At 39.9% G+C, this 27124-nt stretch overlaps 1 protein-coding gene across 5 annotated transcripts in view; it reads right to left on the reverse strand.

The window, feature by feature from the left end:
• MICU1 (mitochondrial calcium uptake 1) overlaps window positions 1-27124 on the reverse strand; it is a 265955-nt gene that overhangs the window by 176415 nt on the left and 62416 nt on the right. For all 5 annotated transcript variants that reach the window (XM_033209906.1, XM_033209905.1, XM_033209904.1 and 2 more), the window contains 2 exons: window positions 25818-25986; window positions 15702-15864 (listed from right to left, as the gene is read on the reverse strand). In XM_033209906.1, coding sequence (XP_033065797.1) covers window positions 15702-15864; window positions 25818-25986 — 332 coding nt within the window. The remainder of the gene's footprint in view (window positions 1-15701; window positions 15865-25817; window positions 25987-27124) is intronic.

Consider the following 27124-nt stretch of genomic DNA (forward strand, 5'->3'; position numbering starts at 1 on the left):
ATATAAAAGTAAGGGAGATGTAGTAATCATGCGGCAGTAATAAATATAATCATCCCCTAGGGAAGGACAATGAATATACACGATGTTATAGTCTTCAACAAAAACGATAAACACCAAATTAATAACAGTGGTTCTCTCTAATAAGAATGGGAGTGAAATGAGATTGCAAATAACTCTTTTCATGGACACAGACATTTTAATTTCATGTCACTTTCAAGTTTCACAAAGCTGCTTCTTGTGATTTTTTTCTCACCCATTTAAAAAATGTAAAAACCATTCTCTGCTCATGGGCCACACAGAAATAGGCAGTTAGCTGTAGATGGCCAATCCTTGCTCTGTACTAAGCAGCACTGCAGAGGATTAAAAACAAAAGGAGTGAAGCAGGGTATTTCCTTTCACAGGACTCACAGGGGTGCCTCCTTTGCTTAGCCTGCCCCTGTCTACCCATTGCGGGAGGGAGTGTGCAAGCCAACAAGTGCAGGAACCAGAACAAGCAAGTGCAGGAACCAGCCAACTGCTTTTGGGTGCCGGCAGGAACAAACACCATACGGGCCATGCAGCAGCATCTGGATGGGGGTGCCTGCAATTCCTGAAGCCCCAGAGGGTGGTTACAGTGCTCCTTTAGCTCTGCCATCTACAGATGGCTTAAGTGTTAACAGCTCAGTGGGCCCTCTGCCTCATCATGTGGGACAGCTGCCCTCTGCCATCAAGGGGAAAGGGCCAGTGTGACAGCCTTTTTTTGGTATCTGCACTTGTTGGCTCCCAAGCTCCTGTCTGGCATCCAGGAAAATTGAGGTTGCACAAACAAATTGAAGGACGGTGAATGCAGAGGATTTTACTGAACGATGAAAGTGGCTCTCAGCAGGAAGGGGAGCTGGAAAGGGGATGGGATGGGCAGGTAATCTTCCTCTCAAGTCCAGCTGTATAGGCTGGACTCTTCACCAAAAAGTCAAGCCATCAAGCTGTCCCTTGAAGTCAAGTCACTTCTCTTCAATGTTCAGCCGCTTCTCTGACTGAGTCTGGGGTCTTTATAGACACAGGATGGGGGTGGGCCATGGGTAGTTTAGGAAAGGCAACATTTGAGCAGGCCACAGGAATAGAAGTTCTCACTTTAGGCCACAGGTTTCAGGCTTGTTGGCTTGAAGGTGGGGTTTTGTCAGGGACCTGCCCCTGTCTGCCTAGAATTTCTCTGCCTCTTGTTGCTATCGGTAGAACACGAGGACCTTTTACTGAAAGAACTTATCTTGTTTGGAAAAAAAACATTAGTGCAAAAACGTTTTTAAAATACATTGCATATATATAACCATGTGAAAAATTATTAACCAAATTAGAAGTGTTCTAAGGGGCCAGGCATGGCTCACACCTATAACAGGCTATAGGGCCTACAGGCTCACACCTATAATCCCGGCACTTTGGGAGGCCCAGAAAGGAGGATCATGTGAGCCCAGGAGTTCCAGATCAGCCTGGACAACATAGCGAGACCCCGTCTCAACCAACCAATCAATCATTCAATCCATCCATCCATCAATCAATAAAGTACTGTACGTAAGATTATTATTAAGGATACTTAGTGCCAGGAGCGGTGGCTCATGCCTGTAATCCCAGCACTCTGGGAGGCTGAGGTGGGCAGACTACGAGGTCAAGAGATTGAGACCATCCTGGCTAACACAGTGAAACCCCGTCTCTACTAAAAATACAAAAAATTGGCTGGGCGTGGTGGCGGGCGCCTGTAGTCCTAGCTACTCGGGAGGCTGAGGCAGGAAAACGGCATGAACCCAGGAGGAGGAGCTTGCAGTAAGCCGAGATCGCACCACAGCACTCCAGCCTGGGAGACAGAGTAAGACTCCGTCTCAATAAAAAAAAAGAATACTTAGGGTAAGGGAGGAGACCACTCCTCATATTGTCTTATGCGGATGCAGACCACCCCTCATATTGTCTTATACCTAATTTCTGCCTCCAAAGAAAGAAGAAGGAAAAACTAAAAGGCAGAAATGAAATCCACAGGCAGACAGCCCGGTGCCACACCCTGGGCCTGGTAGTTAAAGACTGACCCTTAACCTAACCAGTTATGTCATCTATAGATTCCAGACATTGTATGGAAAAGCACTATGAAAATCCCTGTCCTGTTCTGTTCCGTTCTGATTATCAGTGCATGCAGCCCCCAGTCATGTACCCCCGCTTGCTCAATCGATCACGAACCTCTCATACAGACCCCCTTAGAGTTGTAAGCCCTTAAAAGGGACAGGAATTGCTCACTCGGGGAGCTCAGTTTTTGAAGACGTGAGTCTTGCCAAAGCTCCCAGCCCAATACAGCCCTTCCTTCTTTAACTCGGTGTCTGAGGGGTTTTGTCTGCAGCTTGTCCTGCTACAAGGGGTCATCGTAGAGATAATATGGAGTCCAGGAGAAGTAAATCACAATATGATCTGTGACTCCCTCTTTTACACCCTTTTCATCTCCAATGAAGATGAAATCACATCAAGATAATAAGGTCAACCAGTTGGATATGGTGGAAAGAAAATAGGGATCCTCTTTGCAACAGGCTATGCTTTGCTCTAAAGAAAGCTCAAGTTTTCCTACATAGAATTTTAAAAATTCTCCCCATGCCACTGTTTCCTCAAATAATTGGCCAGCTATGCAGAGCTGGTTACTACAATAGGAAGCACCACTCAAAGCTCAGAGCCTGAAGCAACTATCTATCTCATTATATCTAGGGATGGCAATGACATTCAGACTTCACAGAGAGGGAGATGGGACATATTCAAATCACACAGAATATTTTTTTCCTTTTAATGTCTGTCCTACTCAACTATGATTACTCCAAACTTTCTTGACATTCGGTACAGAAGAATTTTTATTTATCTTGCACTCTAAAATTCATCTGCTCCCTATCCATTTTAAAACTGCTTAATGTAGTCTCTGCTTCATGATTATTTTTGAACTGTTCTAAAAGTAAAACTTACAAATTTAGATTCTGTTGGGTATCCTGGGATACAGTATGTGTGAAAAATACAACAAAATAAAGTTGAAATATGAGCTACTGGCTAGAGTCCAGCCATTTCTGATAGAAATTCAAACCACAAAAAATCTACAGCCTCACTTTTTTCCTTTTCTCAACCCATATAGGAATAATATATCTTTTACTTCTGCCACATCAACATTTCTGGAAATTCCTGTTCATGAGCGAATGAAAACGGAAGCCAAGTTTCCCAATGAATCTCATTTCAATATACCAGAATTTCCTCATGATTACTGTTGATGAAAAAAAAAAATACTCTATAAAATATTTGAAGAGATCATTCTGAGCCAAATGTGAGGACCATAACAAGTGACATGGCCTCAGCAGGTCCAGAGAATACGCATCAAATGTGGTTCGGTTACAACTTGTTTTTTACATATTTTAGGAAGACATAAGACATCAGTTAACACAGTAAGGTATACACTGGTTTGGTCCAGAAAGGCAGGACAATCTGAAGCAGGGGAAGGGCTTACAGGCAGATTCAAAGATTTTCTGACTAGCAATTGGTTAAAAGAGTTAAATTATTATGTAAGATCTGGAGTCAACAGAAAGGAGTGGGCTAAGATAGGGGTTGTGGAGACCAAGGTTCTTATTATGTAAATAAAGTCTCATAAGTGGCTGCTCTTAGGGACAAAAGATGGCAAATATTTCCTACTCAAGCCTTTAAAAGGTGCTAGGCTCTCAGCTAATCTCTTCAGGATCAAAGACCAGAAAAGGGGAAGGTGATTCTCTGCAGAATGTAAATTTCCCCCAGAAGAGACAGCTTTGCAGGGCCATTTCAAAATGTGTCAAAGAAACATAGTTTGCAGTAAAATACTTTGATTTCTTTCAGGGCCTGCTATCTGTCATGTGATGCTATACTAGTCAGGCTGGAATGTGGTATCTTATTGCTACAAAGAGTCTGTTCTGTCAGTCTTAAATACCTGTTTTAATGTTAGTGCTAGTCAGTTAAGCCTGAGTTCCAACAACCCCTTCCCATCATGGCCTGAACCAGTTTCTCATTTATCTCTGGAATCCCTTTGGCTAAGCGGAGGGGTCCATTCAGTCAGCCACCTAGGCCTCCCGAAGTGCTGGTGCACTCTTCTTGTCTTAACTGAACTTTACTTATACCATTTTTTCCTTTGTCTAAGCAAATAATGATACTATATTTAGGACTAAAGTCTTAGCTCTGTGCTTCTGAAATATAAATTTTCTTATTTCATTTAAGAGTTATCCCTTTAGACATGCTAATTTAGAGCTGCCTAGCTAACAATTGCTTAGGGCAATGAAACAGGTAATTGGAAGAGTGATAGTCTGAATGGGGAAAAGAAAAACTATTTAAAAGCCAGCAAATGAGAAAACTTTATGAACACTGTAAGATCAGTCTGTCTCTAGGTCTATATGTGTTGTGTGTATACAATAATGTTTGGTAAATAAAGCTGGTTTTTAAATTATTGGTAAAATAGAAATGGGTTCAAAATTGTCAGTTAAATACAATTCAACACTTACTTGGTTTGACTGTGAGCTTATGTTTCTGGTTTTGAGCCTATGGATTTGGAGGGTCCTGATAAGTGGCTGTGGTGAGATCTGGAGATACGTCCTCAGTGCCTAGGCCAGCAGCTACAAATTAGAGGCAAGCCCAATGTGTTCCCTCCTTTCTTGCCCCAGCTTTGTCTCCTGGCTATTCTGGGAGGGGCTGGATCCTCCTGGCATCATCTTCACAGCTCAGTCTTCTGACCTGAGCTCTACAGCTGGTATGCGAATTCAGGACTCAAAACAGGTCCTGTCCCCTTCACAGCCATCATGGATACCGGGTGGCTACTTGAGACCCAAGATGACTGGGGAAGACATTAGGGAGGGTACCTCAGTCACAGTTTCACAATTCTTTCAGTAATTAAAAGTCTTAAAGTTATGCTATGTTAAATTAAATAATAGCCAAAAAATCTGAGTTATTTGTAAGTTAAAATACCAAAACATTCATTATTAAACAGAAGTTTAAATGTATATACCTCGGTACGTTATATGGTATAAAAAAGCTAAATATATTTATATGTATTAACTAATAATAACTTGAGAAAACATTTTTCCAAAAAGTGATAAAATGGTTTTCCTGTACAAATACTAATATAAAACAGTTCAAAATTACTTCCTAGGGATTTCATTAGAAATTAGAGTTGCTAAGAGTTAATGTAGTTACTATATGTAATTAAAACTACTAAATTTAAGAAAATTCTGGCCGGGCGCGGTGGCTCAAGCCTGTAATCCCAGCACTTTGGGAGGCCGAGACGGGCGGATCACGAGGTCAGGAGATCGAGACCATCCTGGCTAACATGGTGAAACCCCGTCTCTACTAAAAAACATAAAAAACTAGCCGGGCGAGGTGGCGGGCGCCTGTAGTCCCAGCTACTCTGGAGGCTGAGGCAGGAGAATGGTGTAAACCCGGGAGGCGGAGCTTGCAGTGAGCTGAGATCCGGCCACTGCATTCCAGCCTGGGCTACACAGCGAGACTCCGTCTCAAAAAAAAAAAAAAAAGAAAATTCTGTATTGAGTGTATAAACAAAAGCAAGATATGCTTTTGATGAGGAAGTTATAAAGGCATGAAAATGTGTATTTGTTAAAAAAAATTGTCTAGTTTGAAGTTACGTAAAAATTGTTTCAAACTGAAGGAATTAAGAAGATGTAAATAAAACTAAAATACAGAAAGCTGAAAAAAAAGAATAAGAATACATAAGAAATTTTAAAAGGTTTGTAGAAACATGGTGGTCAAAACTGACTAAAATTAGGTTAGTTCATAAGGCTTTATTAAAGTTAGCTTAAATATTGATATTACACTAATACAAAAGTATTATTTGGTTTTTCTCTTTTGAACAAAAAATCCTAGTACTAATAAGTGTTACTTAAATATTTCTGTTCCTTTTTCAGTAAATTGCAAAAAAACAAAAAAGAGTGAAGGAGAGACAGATTCTGTCTTCTGCTGTCTTTCTCAGGTATTTTGATTGTTCAGAAACCAGAGTCTCCTCTCTACCAAAGAGTAAAGGTTTTTGCAATTTTATTTTACTTTACTTTATTTTATTTTTCCTCTAACCTTTACTTTACTTTATTTTATTTTATCTTATTTTATTTTTCCTCTAACCTCATCTTGGAAGTGAGGTTTTTGCTTTTAAAAACATTTTTGTTGGCCAGGCACAGTGGCTCATGCCTGTAATCCAGCACTTTAGGAGGCCAAGGTGGGCAGATCTTCTGAGGTCAGGAGTTCAAGACCAACCTGATCAACATGGAGAAACCCTGTCTCTACTAAAAATACAAAAAAATTAGCCAGGTGTGGTGGCGCATGCCTGTAATCCCAGCTACTTGGGAGGCTGAGGTAGGAGAATCACTTGAACCTGGTAGGTGGAGGTTGGGGTGAGCCAAGATCATGCCATTACACTCCAGCCTGCGCAACAAGAGCACAACTCCATCTCAAAAACAAACAAAAAAAATTATCATTTTGGCAAAGTGAATGATTATTATTTTAGAGTGACCTGTGATCCTGTTTTGGTAAAGTGTTTTAAACCTTTGACATATTTGACAGGCTTCCTAAAATCAAATTTCAACTTCAAAATTAAGTCTTTTTTGTTGACCTCTCACTTTGGGATGCAACAAAGGGCCCCTGAAGCATCCAAAAAAAAGATAAACAGGGTTATTTGATATGTTAAAGTACATGAGAAGCGCTGTCAAATAAGAAATGAGGTTTAACCCTCTTCTATTTCTGTTTTTATAAATGTTATTAATGTATGTTCCAAAACTGTATAGGGTTCCCAAAATTCTCATATGTCTGGATATATACCATCAGTTATAATTATGAGTATTATGTTAAATTATTGTAGGCCACAGAAATAACCAAATTTCCTTGTCAACTACGTTTTAAACTAGGACCATTTTAAGTTGTTTCTTCATGCTGATGTAGTTTCTGAAAAATTCATAAGCAAGCAAAATCCTGGAGCATTGTTATCTTCAAGGAGGTTCACCAAAAGGATGGCATGACATGCACCCTTAAATACAGGTTTTCTGATAACTTTAGGATAATATTATTTGAACCGGGTAAGAACTCCCAGAACTCTAATAAAGAGATTAACTGGTTTATAAAACTGCTAACAAAAGCAGGACAAAAATAATTGAATATCAAGAAAATACTTTGCCAGATTTTCATGCTAATCAGCTGTTACTGAAACTGTTTAGATAGGCAATGTGAATGAACCCCATGCCCCAAGTAAAATTACCTATGATAACTCATCTTAAAACAAAACTTAAATACCAGTTTTGTTTCTCTAATTTAGGTGCATAGGTATTTAAGAGAACCTAAGTCCAACGTTAAGTGTGGACTCATGGAGAACCTGAATGGCTGCCTGGTCCTTCCTGAGTCCTTAAAGCTTTCATTATTAAAAGCTCTGCATTTTCATAACTCATCATGGAAGAGATAAAATGATCCAAATTAAAAATATATGTTGGTGTGGTGACTGTTCTACATTGCTAAATGGTTTATGCTAATGTTTGGTTTGTCACACCCATAATCCTGGGAAGACAATCAAAACTTCATATTCATTTATGCTACCTGATGGGCCATTTAAACATTTATAAAGGAATTTCATTCAATTGTCATTTTCAATGCATGTTTTCTTTCTTTTTTCTGGAACACATTAAGATGAGATCCATGCATGTTTTCTGATTGCCTAAAAGCTTTTCCATGTAAGAGGGCTGATGTTGTAACAACAGCTAAAAGGTGATTAGGAAATGTGTTATCCTCATGGGATATTCCTATAAAAGTCTCTAATGATAGAGGCACTTATTTCACTGGACAAGTTGTAAAACTGTTGAATAAGGTTATCACAGATAAAATAGCATTGATATGGTTTGGCTCTGTGTCCCTATCCAAATCTCACGTTGAATTCTAATCCTCATAATCTCCATGTGTCAAGGGTGGGACCAGGTGGAGGTAACTGAATCATGAGGGTGATTCATGCTGTTCTTGTGATAATGAGTGAGTCTCATGAGATCTGATGGTCTTTTTTTTTTTTTTTTTTTTTTGAGATAGAGTCTCGCTGTGTCACCAGGATGGAGTACAATGGCGTGATCTTGGCTCACTGCAAACCTCCGCCTCCTTGGTTCAAGCGATTGTCCTGTCTCAGCCTCCTGAGTAGCTGGGATTACAGGCGCACACCACCACACCTGGCTAATTTTTTGTATCTTAATAGAGACGGGGTTTCACCATGTTGCCCAGGCTGGTCTCAAACTCCTGAGCTCAGGCAATCCAACTGCCTCGGCCTCCCAAAGTGCTGGGAATACAGGTGTGAGCCACCACACCCGGCTGAGATCTGATGCTTTTATAAGTTTCTGGGATTTCCCCTGTTTGCACTCATTCTGTCTCCTGCCACCCTGTGAAGAGGTGCCTTCAGCCATCATTATAAGTTTTCTGAGGCCTCCCCAGCCATGCAGAACTGTGAGCCAATGAAACCTCTTTTCTTTTTTTCTTTTCTGAAATAGAGTCTCACTCTGTCACCCAGGCTGGAGTGCAGTGGTGTGATCTTGGCTCACTGCAACACCCATCTCCCAGGTTCAAGTGTTTCTCCTTCCTCAGCCTCCCAAGTACCTAGGGTTACAGGCGTCTGCCACCTCGTCCAGCTAATAAACCTCTTTTCTTTATAAATTACCCAGTCTCGGGTATTTTTTCATAGCAGTGTGAGAACAGACTAATACAAGCATTAAAAGGTAAATGGCCAATGTGGGCAAAAAACATCTGTTGCTTCATAATTGGTCAGAAACAGAACACTGGTCAACTTATCTTAATCTATATCTTAGGTTAAAGAGAACATTACCAGCATAGGCAAAAGAGAATATTGCCAGGAGGCCTTCACTCTTCTGGATGGGTTTGATTTCTCAGGTCTCTTTTTCCATGGTTTGGAGGAAAAGAGGCAATTATTAGAAATTTATCCCTCAAAATACGCTCTATAGCAGATTCTACTGCAAAGGCTGAAGTTATGCAACAGACTTGAAATTCTCTTGCTAAAGTTGTGCTAAAAAATAAAATTGCTATAGATTACTTACCAGCTAAACAGAGAAATATCTGTGCAGTTGCTGACACTTCTGGTTGCATATGGAAGAATGTATCAGGTATTATATTCAGTTGTAGGGGATTAATAAACAGGCTGCTTGGCTGAAACAAGTAGATTCTTTATCTAGCTCATTCTTTGATCTATTTTATTTTAGTTGATTTGATAATGGGGACCAAACTCTTGGTATTATCCTCCTGAGAGTCATAATAGCAGTCTCCCTGGCTGTATTAGTCCATTCTCACATTGCTATAAAGAACTACCCGAGACTGGGTAATTTATGAAGAGGTTTAATTGACACACAGTTCTACAGGCTTAACAGAAAGCATGACTGGGAGGCCTCAGTAAACTTACAATCACGGCAGAAGGTGAAGGGGAAGCAAGGACCTTCTTCACATGGTGACAGAAGATAAAGACAGCAAAGGGGGAAGGTGCCACACACTTTAAAATCATCAGCTTTCATGAGAATTCACTCACTATCATGAGAACAGCAAGTGGGAAGTCCGCCCCCATGATTCAATCACCTCCCACCATGCCCCTCCCGCAACATGTTGGGATTACAATTCAGGATGAGATTTGGGTCGGGACACAGAGCCAAACCATATCACTGGTACACTGTACTCTCTCAAACACTTAAAGGTATGCATCCAGCCACCTCTAGAATGTCAAATGGTCTCTCTTTGACTGGAATGACAAACACTCAAAGAAATGTGTGACCATGAGGATGTCGTAAAACTATGAATTACATGCTGAGACTAGAAACCCAAAATGATGGTAACAGAGTGGCTCTGAGGCTCTAAGTTTTGGACACACTTTCACTTAAGTGAGAACTTGACTAAAAAGGGGGAATTTTAAAACAAAATTATGGGAGGCCATGGTCGTGGACTGAGCTTGTGCACTAGGCTCTAGCAGACTGGATCAAACCAAAACGGAGTCTCTTACACTAAATATGACAAACTTTAAGGAAGCAGATGGGTCCTAAAACAGACCAGTTTTTGTCTTACTCCTGAAAACCGGAGATTCCAGCATAAGAAGGTCCCCTCTACTCTAACACTTACAAAAAATAACCTGAAGTCCCTGTTCCCAACTTACAGATTCCATGTCGTGCTATCTCCCAGTGAGATTTGAGACCAAATAAGTACACTTACAATGATGACAGAGTGACATTAATGACTAAAGTTTCGGTCAATCTCTCCACTGAGATGACCAAAAGAGGAAGATTATTAAATGAAGTTTAGACTAAAGCTGCCTCTTTATATATTTTAAGTTCAGCCTAAAGCTTCCTCTGTACATAGTGAACTGTAACCTCACCGCATATGTGTAACATACTCTTGTGACAATCATCAAGTTGCAGCCAATCATTCAAACCACGTTCAAATAAGGGACACTCCAAGCTGTAACTAATCTGGCCACTTCTGTATCTTACTTCCACTTTCTGTCCGTCACTTTCCTTTTTCTGTCCATAAATCTTCCACCATGCGGCTACACTGGAGGCTCTCTGAACCTATTCTGGTTTGGGGGCTGCCTGATTTGCCGATTGTTCTTTGCTCAATTAAACTCAGTTAAATTTTATCTAAAGTTTTTCTCAACACAAATAAGATTTTATCTACATGAAAGCTTTCTTTTTTGTATTTTTAGCGGAGACGGGGATTCACCATGTCAGCCAGGACAGTCTTGATCTCCTGACCTGTGATCTGCCCGTCTCGGCCTCCCAAAGAGCTGGGATTACAGGCATGAGCCACCGCGCCCGGCCCATGCAAGCTTTCTTTACTTTCTTCCTTCGGTATCACAAAACAAGGTGCTGAAACTAATTTAAAGGAATCTAAATTTATTATTATTATTATTATTATTGAGACAGGGTCTCACACTGTCCCCCAGGCTGGAGTACAGTGGCATGATCATAGCCCACTGTAACTTCAAACTCCTGGGTTCAAGTGATCCCTCCACCTCAGCCTCCCAAGTAGCTAAGACTATAGGCACAAGCCACCACGCTCGGCTAATTTTTTTACTTTTATTTGTATAGAGACAGGGTCTTGCTGTGTTGCTCAAGCTGGTCTTGAACTCCTGGTCTCAAGTGGTCCTCCTGCCATAGCCTCCCAAAGTGCTAGGATTGCAGGCTTGAGCCAAAGTGCCCAGCCAATGCTCTAAATTAAAAGCTCAATGCAATTAATGAGAAGTTTTATATACCTTTAATTTCTTTCTAATTATAAAAGATTATTTATGAGGGCAGGACTTTTTGTCCATTTTATTAATTACTGTATTTCTTGCACCTAGAATGTTCTCTAACTCATCACTATCAATCAATACATGTTGAATGAATATATACACACACGTATATATATATAAGTCTATTAGAAAATAAAGAAAGGTACAAAGAAGAATAAAATAATTTCTGATAATTTCAACATTCACAGAGTTAACACTTTGGTATATTCATTCTTCAGTTACTTTCTATGTATTTTATATATGGGTGAAACACAAAGGATAGAGAAATATGTTAAACAACACCGTATGGATGCAATCAGTAAAATCCAGAATGTGGGAAATTCTGTAATACAAATGACCTACATTCTTCCACAAATAAATGGTGTCTAGTTTGGTTTCCTTAAAAGCAAGGTATCAGTGTGGAAGGACTAAGAAAAGTGAAACAGGTCAGCAGAAAAAGCCAATTCAAAAGTATGTTATTAAGTTGACTACCACTGTAGACAACCAGAGCTCAACACCCCTTGCCCCATCTGAGAAACCATGTAGTGTGTATATCAGAATTGATCATCCAAGACAATGGAGAAGAGGGTATCCACCAATTCTCAGCAGTAAGTGTTAATGCTTTTGTATCTCCAAATGTGTGCATGTGCCAACATGGTTGAGTGTGCTCCTACAGGTGTCCCATGCTATAGCAGCAGAGATGCCCTATAGGAGAAAGCAACAGATACACAACATAGCTGAGGTTTCATCCTGTCAGGCTGCAACACTGTACAACTAACTGCTGCAGCAGCAACCTGAGCAAAAAGGTGGGCTGAGAAATGTGAGACGAGGCATAAAATATGTCTCACATAAATGGCAATAAAAAAACATGGAAGCGAAAAAAAAACGGTAGATAAAAGACTGAAGAGACATATCAATCAAATGCAGTGTAGAGGTTGAACAAACCAACTCTGACAGTTATTTTTTAGATAGGAAAATGTGAACAGTGCCTGGACATTTGCTATTAAGGAATAACTGCTGCCGGTTTTTTTTTTTTTGCTTTTTTTTTTTGAGACGGAGTCTCGCTCTGTCGCCCAGGCTGGAGTGCAGTGGCCGGATCTTGGCTCACTGCAAGCTCCGCCTCCCAGGTTTACGCCATTCTCCTACCTCAGCCTCCCGAGTACCTGGGACTACACCTTGCCCGGCTAGTTTTTTTTGTATTTTTTTAGTAGAGACGGGGTTTCACCAGGTTAGCCAGGATGGTCTCGATCTCCTGACCTCACGATCCACCCGTCTCGGCCTCCTAAAGTGCTGGGATTACAGGCTTGAGCCACCGCGCCTGGCCTCTGCTGCCTGTTTTTAAAGGCAATATTTAAAAAGTATTATTGTTTTTAAAGTTCTTGTACTTTAGAGACACATGTAAAAGTATTTACAGGTTGTCTACATGTCTTGAATTGGCTTTAAAACAATCTGGGGGCCGGGCGCGGTGGCTCAAGCCTGTAATCCCAGCACTTTGGGAGGCCGAGACGGGCGGATCACGAGCTCAGGAGATCGAGACCATCCTGGCTAACACTGTGAAACCCCGTCTCTACTAAAAAAATAGAAAAAAATAGCCGGGCGAGGTGGCGGGCGCCTGTAGTCCCAGCTACTCGGGAGGCTGAGGCAGGAGAATGGCGGTAAACCCGGGAGGCGGAGCTTGCAGTGAGCTGAGATCCGCCACTGCACTTCAGGCCGGGCGACAGAGCGAGACTCCGTCTCAAAAAAAAAAAAAAAAAAAAAAAAACAATCTGGGGTGAGGAAAGGAAGTAAGAGAGGTTATAGATGAAACACGATTGGCCATGTGTTCTAATTGTTGAAGCTAAGTGATGTGTACACATGGGTTGATTACATTTTCTACTTTTCAGGTTTGAAAATTTCCACAACCAAAAATTTTATCTTTATTTCTCTCTCTTTCTATCTCCCTCTTTCTCTCTCTCTGTCTCTCCTGCTGAGACAGAGTCTCACTCTGTCACCCGGGCTAGAGTGCAGTGGCATAGTCTTGGCTCACTACAACCTCCACCTCCTGGGTTCAAGCAATTCTCCTGCCTCAGCCTCCCAAGTAGCTGGGATTACAGGTGCGCACCACCATACCCAGCTAATTTTTATATTTTTATTAGAGACAGCGTTGTGCCATGTTGGCCAGGCTGGTCTCTAATGCCTAATCTCAAGAGATCTGCCTGCCTCAGCCTCCCAAAGTGCTGAGATTACAGACATGAGCTACTGCACCCCGCCAACAACCAAAAATTTTAAAAAGCAAATTTCATACATTTTGGAGGGGTGATGGTTCTACATAGTTTTTATTTGACCTAGAGATATGTGAATATTAATAATGTGGGCAAAATATTATGAATTTTCTGGTTAGAAAATGACATAAATGTTTTTGGTTCCCTAAGCTCACTTTGCTATTTCATGTGTCTGTTTTTTTTTTTTTTTGGAGACAGGGTCTGGCTCTATTGCCCAGGCTTGGGTGCAGTGGTGTCATCTCGGCATACTGCAACATCCACCTCCCAGGCTCAAGCCATCGTCCCACCTCTGCCTCCCAAGTAGCTGGGACTACAGGCACGCACCACCGTGCCTGGCTAATTTTTTTATTTTTCATAGAGATGGAGTTTCGCCATGTTGCCCAGGCTGGTCCTCAACTCCTGAGCTCAAATAATCCATCTGCGTCAGCCTCCCAAAGTGTTAGGATTACAGGCATGAGCCACAGCACCTAGCCCATCTGTCTGTATTTTTGACCACACAATTTACTCACTCTGAATGATGTCTTTTCTTTCTCCTATATATAATGAGCTATTATTCATTTTTCAAAACCCAACTCCAATAGTACTCCATTTAGGATCTCTTCCTATATACTGTCTAAAGAATTAGATTCTTAGCCGGGTGCAGTGGCTCACGCCTGTCATCGCATCACTTTGGGAGGCTGAGGCAGGTGGATCACCTGAGGTCAGGGGTTTGAGATCAGCCTGGCCAACACGGCCAGACCCCATCTCTACTAAAAAATACAAAATTAGTTGGGCATGGTGGCACATGCCTGTAATCTCAGCTACTCAGGAATCAAGGCTGGAGAATCACTTGAACCCAGGAGGCGGAGATTGCAGTGAGCTGAGATTGCGCCATTGTATTCCAGCCTGGGTGACAAGAGTGAAACTCCATTTCAAAAAAAAAAAAGAATTAGTTTCTTTATATCCTACTCCTATACCATATACAGTCATGTGCTGCTTAATGATGTTTGGTCAACAAAGGACTAACATACAGTGGTGGTCCCATAAAATTATAATTGAGCTAAAAAATTCCTATTGCCTAGTGACTTTGTACCAATAATAACATCATAGTACAACTATTTTAAAAATAAATTTAGTGTAGTCTAAGTGTACAACGTTTATAAAGTCTACAGGTGCACTATTTTCCATCTTTTATACCATATTTTTGCTATATCTTTTCTATGTTTAGATATGTTTGGATATACAATTACTTACCATTGTGTTACAATTGCCTACTGTATTCAGTACTGTAACATGCCATACAGGTTTATAGCCTAGGAACAAGAGGCTATACCATATAGTCTAGATGTGTAGTAGGTTATACCATCTAGATTTATATTAAGTACTTCATGATGTTTGCACAGTAACGAAATACCTAAGGACACATTACTCAGAACATATCCTCATCATTAAGTGGCCCATGACTGTACAATCAATTCTTGCTATTTGTAGTTATGTTCTGTACGGTCACTGTGGACAATGAATTAGTGAATATCAACCTATTGCTCTTGGGGAAATTCAGGGTTAAGCTCCTTTGAGCCTATGATCACAACATTTTCACAACCAATCAATATATAACCTTGTTTTATGTATGTGAAAGTTAGAATATTGATTAGATCATTCTTCTTTTTAAATGTAGGTGTTTATAACTATAAATTTCCCTCTGAGCACTGCTTTTGTAGTACTGCATAAGTTTTTGGAGGTTCTGTATTCCTTTTCATTCAACTGAAAGCATTTTCTAACTTCCTTTGTGATTATGTATTTGATCCACTGGTTGTTTAAAAGTGTGTTAATCTCATACTCCATATGTTTTCTAGTTTTCCTCACTAAAGAGTGACTTGATAGCAGTTATACGTGTAATGCATTGCCTTCAGGAACAATCTAATTACAGGCAGTGAATCTCAACCAGAGGGGCACAATCTCCTCCACCTCTTACCCTGGTTGCAGATTGCCACATTAGACTGCAGGCTTCTCTTTTGTACTCCTAAAGCCTAGCACAATGCCTGATATTGAATAACCACACTGTTCATAACATTATAACAAGGACCTGTAAGATTTCAGTACTATGTAGAAAGAGACAAAGTAGCTTATAAAAAATAAATATCACAATCTTATATTTCACTTTAGCAACTTACGTTCTGGTTGTTTTTCATTGGGTGTTATGGATCGCACAAAATCTTCTGGCGTCATAAACACTTCTGCTTCACCAGGCTCATTGATAACTTTCAAGGTGGCAAAATATCGGAAGATTTTGTCTGGTGTGGAGTAGGCTCGAATCCTATTCTCATATTCCATCACCTCAAGTTAGAAATTTAGAAAGTGTTACTATATTAAGCAATGCCCATAGGCTCATACATTCTTACCGTCACTGCTCATCAATTCTCATATATTTTCCATCTTATTTTGGGAAGAAATGTTATCTTTTTTTCTAGACTTAGTTTTTTAAATTACAAATGAACATCAAAAATATTTAATATTCTTGGAAGTTTTTATTTCTTGCAATATACCATTCATATTCCAGTTGAGGCAATGCTCGTGTAACTTTTGTTTAAAACTTTTTTTGAAGAATTCTCTAATGTCTTAAATCATCACTGAAGGCTAGCAAAAGTTTTAAATGTCGTAAGAAATTTCAGATTTCAGTAATAGGGTACAATGCCATATATATGCCAACCTATAGGTTCTTAAATACCAAGTCTTTTTTTCTTTTTACAATCCTTTTCCCAGAAGAATTTTTTTAACACTCTCTTTTTAAAAAATTGTCTTTATTTTTATAGAGAGAAGGTCTCGCCACATTGTCCAGGCTGGCCTCAAACTTCTGGGCTCAAGTGATCCTTCCGTCATGGCCTCCCAAAGCACTGGGATTACAGGCAGTAGCCATTGTGCCTGGCCTAAATACCAAGTTTTTACAAAGGGATTGATTTTACAGTTTCTACTTCTATGCAATTTCCTAATTCCTGAAACAAAACAGACTTTAGATTTCATAGGTTTCAAAAGCTAGTAGGTCTTCAAAGACAAAATACATTAAATGAAGGCATAGAAAAATAAAATTACATATGATGGAAACTGAATTATCAACAGGTCTGAAGCAACAGACTTTGGATTATAAAATTAAGCAAATTGCCAGAGATCCTTTACATATGCCATATTTAGAAAGCAGCAAAGTTGGGAATCACACAAGCAAATGTTGGCATAGCAACAAAATCAAGTATGGCATATATTTAACTAAAAGGCTGTCAAATTAATATGAAAGTTAATTCCCTTATCTGGTATACAAGCCCCCATTCTGTACATGGAACATACAAAATACTATACCAGCCACATAATATTTAAGTGAAAAAAATGTATCTCATACCTGAATTTCACATGTTGAAATAGCCAACAATAAATAATATCTTATAAATAACTGGCTAGAAAATATGTCAAGGCAATAAAACCTATAATCTCCTCAGTTCCATGTCATGAAGTAATTTACCAATGTTAAGAAAAACTTTATTGATGTTTTATTTTATTTTATTTTATTATTTATTTTTTTTGAGATGGAGTCTTGCTCTGTCGCCCAGGCTGGAGTGCAGTGGCCGGATCTCGGCTCACTGCAAGCTCCGCCTCCCGGGTTCCCGCCATTCTCCTGCCTCAGCCTCCCGAGTAGCTGGGACTACAGGCGCCGCCACCTCGCCTGGCTAGGTTTTTTTTGTATTTTTCTTAGTAGAGACGGGGTTTCACCGTGTTAGCCAGGATGGTCTCCATCTCCTGACCTCGTGATCCGCCCATCTCGGCCTCCCAAAGTGCTGGGATTACAGGCTTGAGCCACTGCGCCCGGCCTATTTTATTATTATTTTTTTGAGATGGAGTTTTGTTCTTGTTGCCCAGGCTGGAGTGCAATGGTTTGATCTCGGCTCACTGCAACCTTCACCTCTGGGTTCAATCAATTCTGCTGCCTCAGCCTCTCAAGTAGCTTGGATTACAGGCGCCAGCCACCACACCTGGCTAATTTTTTGTATTTTTACTAGAGATGGCTTCACCATGTTAGCCAGGCTGGTCTCGAACTCCTGACTTCAAATGATCCAGCTGCCTCAGCCTCCCAAAGTGCTGGGGATTCAAGAGTGAGCCACCGCACCAGGCCTTTATTGATGTTTTAAATTTGCACATTAACATAGCAATTACTGTAACTGTCAGTCCTGGCTAGATGTCACTTTGAGGTCACTGCAGCAGCTGTTTAACAAGGCTCTTAATTCCACTACCACACGTGCTTTTAGCAACTGAAAAAAGACTGCAGATTTGTAACCACATATGACAGGAATTTTTTCAATGCTAACTTGTAATACAATCTGAATAGATTTCACAGGAGACTTTATCAAAAGATTGAGCATATGGCAAACACACTAAAGAGTTTTGCAACCTCTCAGCAGCCTTGAGACATAGCTACAAGTTTTAAAGGCATTTTATATTACACAACAACTGTCCGCTGGGAAATAATGGCTACAGAAATACTTTTTTTTTTTTTTTTGAGACGGAGTCTCGCTCTGTCACCCAGGCTGGAGTGCACAATCTCGGCTCACTGCAAGCTCTGCCTCCCGGGTTCACGCCATTCTCCTGCCTCAGCCTCCCGAGTAGCTGGGACTACAGGCACCCACCACCATGCCTGGCTAATTTTTTGTGTTTTTAGTAGAGGTGGGGTTTCACTGTGTGAGCCAGGATGGTCTTGATCTCCAGACCTCATGATCCGCTCGCCTCGGCCTCCCAAAGTGCTGGGATTACAAGCATGAGCCACCGCGCCCAGCCAGAAATACCTTTCTTTAGGCCATCTGTATTCTTGTTATTCCTCTGAATAACAACAACAAAAAAGAAATCATTTGGAATATTTGGGGCATATGAGTAGCAATTACTACCAGTGAGGACTTCGTGAACTAAAAAGTTAAGTCAATCATATACACAAAGGCAGAAAAATAAGAACTTAAAAATCAAGAGTTTAAGACAAAATCAGATTCGTTTTTGAAATAAGTCAAGGAAAGTAACAGACTTAGTATACTCCCACATTGGTAGAATTTAGTATAGACCTATTGTATGGTATACATTTTGCTTTTTTTCACTTAGCATTGTATCTTAGCCTGGTTAAAAGTAAGAACAAACTATCATATAAATAGTTCGGAATATAGCATCCAAGATAACAAAGGCTTGGAAGCAGAGATATATAGAAAACTGTTGAAGGATTTTGAGATGTTTAGCCTGAGAAAAGATATACTAAGAGAATTATGATCGTTCATTCAGTCATTTACCTTATAAGACTTTCTTGAGCATTATTAAGACACTTGTCTTCAATAACACTGCTAGACTTAATTGGATCAAAATTTGGGCATTATTTTTCCTATATGAACTGCATCAAGGAGTAGCCAAAGAGAATTTATAATCAAATAGTAGATGAGGGATAGTGTCTGTTTATAAAATATTCCAATTAATAAATGAAAAAGATTTGATAAAATTAGAATATCATTTTGCAACTTCAATGAATTAACAGATATAGGCAATGAACATCAATAGCTGTTAATACTGCAAAAAGAAAAGCAACTAGACATTAGGTGTCTTATGGTAAAATAACATAATACCACCACTAGGCTGCAAGGATCAAAACTGAGTCTGACCAAGCCTCAGAATTCAGATGCCAATATTTAGGTAATACAGAGAAAAGAGGAACATGTTGAATTGCACTGAGAGTAAGCATCAGTAAAACCTAGGCCCAGGAAACTTCATAGGCCACTGCACTCCAGCCTGGGTGACAGAGCAAGACTCCATCTAAAAAAAAAAAGAAAGACAGAAAAATCTCTATGGCCTTGATTCTTGGCCTTTCTTTTAAAACAAGCATATTAGTTAGGGTAGGTTAAAATGCTACTACAAATACACCTCAAAATACAATATCTCCAATAAAATGAAATTGTCTTTCTCCCTAAGATACAACCCACAGTGCACATTCCTGGTTGGCAGGAATTGATAAGTTCCTTCATGTACTCAAGCTCAAGGCAGCCAACATATGGCTTCCAAGGTCAGTTCAGCTCATCACCATTCTAGCTCTCAGGAAAAGGGAAAAGTGCATTGAAAAACCCTGTGGGGGCTTTAGGAGTCAGGCCTAGACGTGGTTCAAATTACTCCCATTCAGTGGACAACCAGCAATCTCCACCACAGTGGATACAGTGAAAAATCAAGGCTCAAGATCACATTTAGAAATCCTAAGATCACTGAAATGCCATGACAATAACTGACCAAGGTTAAACCATGAACAAAGTCTTGTGACCAGAAGACATAATGTTAAAAGAATACAGCATAAGGAGCAAGAGTTTTGATGTCAGACAGACATAAATTTTATAATTTTATGCCTGCCTCTATGAGTAACCAGTTGTATCATTTTAGACAAGCTACTAAATTCCTCCACACAATAAACTATATATGTATATAAGTGTATGTCTACATATATACTCACACAAATATATATACATATATATATAGATGCATGCATATAAATATATACTATGGCACACAGAAAATGCTCAATAATTTCCTTCCATTTTTCTATTCATTCTGTTGTTTGTAAACTGAGTCGGATGTCCAGCAGCAGCCTACTTTCTTTAGCATTTTGTTTGGCATGTATAGCACATTTTACATCTTTTAATATTCATATTTTCCTATCAATTTAAAATTACAACAAATTGAACTAAATAATTTGGCCTTTTAAAATGAAGATGCCACTAAACATAGTCTCAAATAGCTCAGAAAAAACAATGCAGGCAAAGCTATCAGAAATATAAAAATAACAAACCAGATCTTTTTTTTTTTTTGAGACGGAGTCTCACTCTGTCGCCCAGGCTGGAGTGCAATGGCCGGATCTCAGCTCACTGCAAGCTCCGCCTCCCAGGTTCACGCCATTCTCCTGCCTCAGCCTCCCGAGTAGCTGGGACTACAGGTGCCCGCCACCTCGCCCGGCTAGTTTTTTGTATTTTTTAGTAGAGACGGGGTTTCACCATGTTAGCCAGGATGGTCTCGATCTCCTGACCTCGTGATCCACCCGTCTCGGCCTCCCAAAGTGCTGGGATTACAGGCTTGAGCCACCACGCCCGGCCTGACAAACCAGATCTTTACTGAGCAAGAGTCTAAAAAGCAGCAATACTTTCTGTAAACAGATCTCACAATTCAAAGAACAGTTTTATACATGAAAAGTACAGAAACGACAGTGGGATTTCAATACACTTAGAATTTTCTGGTTTTTGAGCCTGTGCTCTAAAAATATAAAAATCATTAGTAAATTTAAAGATGAGAAAAATTTAAAAGGCATAACCTTTTATGTCTTGTCAAAACAAGACACCATCTCTGTGGATCAGAGACTACATAGAAACATACTATGGTAGGAAGAAATGAAGTTGTAGGCTTCCGGGCTTCAGGCTGAAAACAGGCAAAGCAATTAGCAGCTCATAGTATATGGGATGACGGGCAGTAAGTGTGCAGAAAAGGAGGCATGAACCTAGAGCTAAACTCATTGAATAAAACCAGAAGAAGCTATGGCAGGGCTTCTCTTGACCATGAAAGGAGGGTGAAGTTTTAGTAAGCTGCTACCTAGAGAAAATGCTCATTTAGAGCATTTTCCACAGCTTTGCCCCAGAACCTTTGCCAAACGGTTGTTGGGCTCAGTGTCTGGATCTTCAATACAATGAAGCACAGGCTATGAATATAAGGTCTACTTCTGAACAAAAAAACCTAGCAGGTCAGAGAAAGCAGCCACTGAAGCACTAAATAGGAAAAAGTAAGCAAAACAAACAAATGAAAACAAAAAGGGGCAGCAGCGGGATGATCTCTTAAAGCCAGGATTTTGAGACTAGCCTGGGCGAGTCCCCATTCTATAAAAAAATTTTTTAAAAAATTAGCTGCTTATGGAGATGCATGCCTGTAGTTCTGGCTAATAGGGCTGAGGCAGGATAATAACCTGAGCCCGGAAGTTCAAGGCTGCAGTGAGCTTTTATCGTGCCATTGCATTCCAGCCTGGGTGACAGAGCAAGACTCTGACTCTACAAATTTTATTTTTTCAAATGAGCTGGGCATGGTGGCACACACCTCTAGTCCTCTCTATTGCAGAGGCTGAGGCAGCAGTATTACTTAAACCCATGAGTGCGAGGCTGCAGTGAGCTATGATTGTACCACTGCACTCCAGCCTATGTGACAGAGCAAGACCCTCTCTCCAAAAATAAAATAAAAAACCCACAAAAAACAAAAAAGCTAATTTAGGATACCAATTTACCTCTGAAGAAGATGGAAGATGATGGGGGAGGAAAGGGACTGAAGGGGAGTATAAAAGCAATGTATTTTTAAATATTCATTTATTTTTTAAAAAACAATCTGAGGGCTGGGCGCGGTGGCTCACGCCTGTAGTTCCAGCACTTTGGGAGGCTGAGATGGGTGGATCACCTGAGGTCGGGAGTTCGACACCAACCTGACCAACATGGTGAAACCCCGTCTCTACTAAAAATATAAAAATTAGTCAGGCGTCGTGGCCAGTGCCTGTAATCCCAGCTACTCAGGAGGCTGAGGCAGGAGAATCGCTTGAACCTGGGAGGTAGAAGTTGCAGTGAGCTGGGAGATCACACCATTGCACTCCAGCCTGGGTGACAGCATGTGAAAAACAAAAACAAAACAAAACAAAACAAATCTGAAGTAAATACAATATTAAAACTTGACAAAAGTGAGTGTTGGTTGTTTATAAAATTATAAAACTTACGTAATTTTATAGACTATAATTTGATAAAATATTAAAAACATTATTCTCTTTTTTCTCTGAATATTTGAAATATTACATAAAAATTAAGAGAACATAAAAGAACAAAAGTATAAATGAAAAATGAGAGGGCTGGGCACAGTGGCTCATGCCTGTAGTCCTAGCACTTTGGGAGGCCAAGGTGGGAGGATCACTTGAGCTCAGAAATTTGAAACCAGCATGGGCAACATGGTGAGACCTCATCTCCACAATGAATAAATTTTTTTTTAAATAAATGTTTTAAAAAGAAAAAAGTTAAAAGAAAAAGAAAAGTGAGAATGTGAAGGACAACATATAGAACAGGGGTTCCCAGCCCCGGGCCGAGGACTGGTACTGGTCCGAGGCTTGTTAGGAACCAGGCTGTATAGCAGGAGGTGAGCAGCAGTGGAACATGACTGACTGAGCTCTGTCTCCTGTCAGATCAGCGGCAACATTAGATTCTCACAGGAGCATGAACCCGACTGTGAACTGCACATGCAAGGGATCTAGGTTGTGTGCGTTATGAGAATCTAATGCCTGATGATCTGCAGTGGAACAGTTTCTCCTCAAACCATCCCCTCCCACTCTGGTCTGCAGGAAAACTGTCTTCCACAAAACCAGTCCCTGGTGCCAAAAAGGTTGGGGACCGCTGATGTAGACACCACAGGACCAGACCAGAGGGAAAAAAATGAATGGGAAAGTAGCAAGAGAAAAATACATGATCAAAATGGAGAAGAAAAAGGGGATTAAAAAATGCAATTTAAGGAGGACTTGGTGTGGTGCTGTCATCTCTCTTGCCCTCAGTCTATGCACCTCTCACTGAACTTCCAATAGCACCACGCTGGAACAGGGCATCCAGAGGTTCACAACCTCTGCGGTCCACAGCAGGCACGAGGCGGTATCAAGAGGGCTCAGGGAAGAACATGCTATGTTCAGTAGAAAATAAGTGGTGGTTACTAATTATAATGACTTTGTACTCTGGATCTGGATTTTATGCACATTTATTTATAGCAAGACACCAACTGCTTAAGAAACAAGGATGTTTTAATTCATCCATGAAACAAATATGAAGAGCATTTTAAGAGGTGCAATCTCTGAAAAATAAAACAAATCCTTGAATTTACATAGGATAATAGATATGTTTTTAATAAACTTAGGACATAAGCCAGGCACCGTGGCTCATGCCTATAATCCCAGCACTTTGGGAGGCCAAGGTGGGCAGATCACCTGAGCTCAGGAGTTCGAGACCAGCCTGGCTAACGTGGTGAAACCCCGTTTCTACTGAAAATGCAAAAGTTAGCCAGACATGGTGGCGGGCACCTGTAACCCCAGCTACTCAGGAGGCTGAGGCATCAGAATCATTTGAATCTGGGAGGCAGAGGTTGCAATGAGCCTAGATCACACCACTACACTCCAGCCTGGGCAACAGACTGAGACTCCGTCTCAAAACAAACAAACAAACAAAAAACAAAACTTATGGCATAAAAATGTGGTTTATTATTTCTTAAATTATAAATAGAGAAATTCTTAACATGTCTATATAGATCATGTAAAGGAATGAATATTCAAAGAATGACTGAAAAAACAGAATGAAGACAGAATAAGTGATGAAATAGATTATTAGAGATACAGAAAGACATTAAAACAATTATCCTTGAACAGGGAAAAGACAGCTCTTCCTCTGAAATGTTAGTGAAATAAATAAAAATTACTTCAAATACAGATAAGATAGGTTTTGTAACTATAAGCGTTGGAATTTGAGTAAATCACACTGATAGCTTTAATTTTTTCTATGAAGTATGAGACATGCTCATCTGCTGAGCAGAGAGTAGGAGTAGAAAATGGAAGTAGGTTCAAAATAAATGTTTATTTGGGACATTTTAGCTGTATTTTGCAAAATGGAAAGTGTGACTGGTCTGTAGATGAAACTACTGGCATAGAGTAAAGTTGTGCTTTCTTTGAATTCACTCAGGGCAAAAGAGTAAATAAATGTATCCTGCCAGAAAAACAAGGATCATTGATAAAACTTGATAATTGACTTGTGATGCATAACTTTTGTTCAAATTCACCTCAATCAGACATGAATTTGGGTATAGAGAAAACACATTTAATACTTTCATCTAGGCTGGGCATGGTGGCTCATGCCTATAAACCCAGCACTTTGGGAGGCCAAGGCAGGTGGATCACCTGAAGTCAGGAGTTCAAGGCCAGCCTAGCCAACATGGTGAAACTCCATTTCTACTAAAAATACAAAAATTAGCTGGGCATGGTGGTACATGCCTGTAATCCCAGCTATTGGGAGGCTGAGGCAGGAGAATTGCTTGAACCCAGGAGGCAGAGGTTACAGTGAGCCAATATCGTGCCACTGCACTCTAGTCTCGGCAACAGAGGGAGACTCTGTCTCCAAAAATAAAAAAAAACTTCCTCTAACAGATGAAACCAGACAGAAGATCCAGATTTTACAAAGAAGAACTCTTCTTGCAAATACACAAATCACATACACACAAAATACAGAAATAACTCAAATTATCTTGTTGCATTATTAGCTATAGTATAGCAATGGAAGGCAATTCCCTGAATTTTAACCTTGACATGCAAAGTGTCTAAGAAATCTATCCTTTTCATTGTTCATCACTCATGTTAGATGAAATCAAATACCTGATATCATAGGAACTGCTGTAGTGGAATTGAAACTTCACTGAGGCAAAGCTATATAACAGCAGGTTGTGTTCATTACATAAAATCTTTTTTTTTTTTTTTTTTTTTTGGTGACTGAGTCTTGCTTTGCCACCCAGGCTGAAGTGCAGTGGCACAATCTCAGCTCACTGCAACCTCCACCTCCCAGGTTCAAGCAATTCTCCTGCCTCAGCCTCCTGAGTAGCTAGGACTACAGGTGCCACCATGCCAGGCTACTTTTTGTATTTTCAGTAGAGACAGGATTTCATCACATTGGCCAGGTTGGTCTTGAACTTCTGATCTCAGGTGATCTGCCTGCCTCTGCCTCCCAGAGTGCTGGGATTATAGGCATGAGCCACCGCGCAGGGTCTAATTACATAAAATCTTGATAGTCATTTGAAGTTTGTGCTGTCCTCAAAGTTACTTGGTCTTCTAGAAGTTATGTTTCCAAAGAGATTTTATTTTCTCTCTACAACGTGGTATCAGAAATACCACAAAGACTCAACTTAACGTATATAACACTTAGCATCAGGAAGATCCAGAAACAAAGAATCACCTTAGGCAGCTGTACTGAAAGAACTAAGAAAAAATATGCTAATTGCGGTTATTGGTCCTAGATCCTTTTAACTACCTCCTTTAACTTCACATTCCAAGAGTACTTTTGGCTTAGAACATGATGGAAAATAGCAAAGAAGTGTTAACTTGAAAGTGAAAATTAACCATCTGAAACATATGATTAAAAAGATTGAACTGCATTATTCTACTTTAGGATATACTTCTGATCAACTTGTAAGACTATGCTTCATACTTTTCTGTCTCTGAATCCAGAACGTTTCTTCTTTTTCTCTTCTGGATGAGGCGCAAGATCTGCAGTCTTTTTTTCATGGTTACAAACGTCCCCTTCATCTTTATTCTTCCCTTTATCACCAATGTCACTTTTTAGGTTGTCTACACATGGTGGAGATTCTGCATGGGCCCTGGATATGCAAAAAAGAAATCTGGATTAATCCTGAACGTCCATCATATTAGCCAAATAAGCAAACAGATACAGCTTAGCAGAACAACAGCAACGAGACTTGTCAAATATTCTACACGAAGAAGTTCCTCAAAAAATATTAAATAGAACTTCCACATGATCTCTGGGTATATATCCCAAAGAAATGAAAGGGTCTCAAAGAAATATCTGCACATCCATGTTCACAGCAGCACTATGCACAATAGTTGAGAGGTGGAAACAACTCGTAAGTCCGTTGGCAGATGAATAAACAAAATGTGGTATATACATATAATGGAATATTTTTCAGCCTTCAAAGGGAAGGAAATCCTGTCACAAGCTACAACATGGATGAATCTTGAGGGCATTATGCTAAGTGAAATAAACCAGTCACAAAACCACAAATATTGTATGACTTCACTTACATGAGTTACCTGGAATATTTAAATTTACAGAAACAGAAAGTAGAATGGGGGTTACCATGGGCTGAGGGAAGGGGAAGCAAGGAAGTTGCTCTTGAATGAGTAGAGTTTCAGTTTTGCAAGATGAAAACGTTCTGGAGATCTGTTTCACAATGATGTGAATACACTTTAAACTACTGAACTGCATATTTTAAAATGGTGAAGACATGTGACAGAAGCCCTCATCCATACATCTTCTCACTGAAACCAGAGACAATGAGCCCTTCCAGCACAACAACTAAATGGACTAGACTTCCAGCTATAGAGCCCCTCCTCGTTCTTCATCTCACTCCAACTCTTCCCATTCTCATCCTCCCCTTGTCCCAACTGTAACTGAAAGGGTGGAATATCAAGGTCTTTAGAAAAAAAAAGGTTAAAAAAAATGTATCTTTCACTACAATAAAAAGGAACATAAATAAAGAAGAAATAGGGGCTCAAAATAATATAATACAAGTATTTCTTTTTTAAAAAAATACAAGTATTTCTGGTAGCTGAAGCCACTGCTGTAATGATATAATACTAAAATTAATTAAATATTACAGAACTGATGAAATACAATGATGTACAAAAAGAAGACTTCTGCTTACAGCCATAATGGAGCAAACTGTAATAGATTTGACTTTCCACCAGGGCAAAAATACAGAAAATTGAACAAAATAT

The sequence above is a fragment of the Trachypithecus francoisi genome, unplaced genomic scaffold (assembly GCF_009764315.1).
Source record: "Trachypithecus francoisi isolate TF-2019V2 unplaced genomic scaffold, Tfra_2.0 Lachesis_group9, whole genome shotgun sequence".
In the NCBI taxonomy this organism is placed as follows: domain Eukaryota; kingdom Metazoa; phylum Chordata; class Mammalia; order Primates; family Cercopithecidae; genus Trachypithecus; species Trachypithecus francoisi.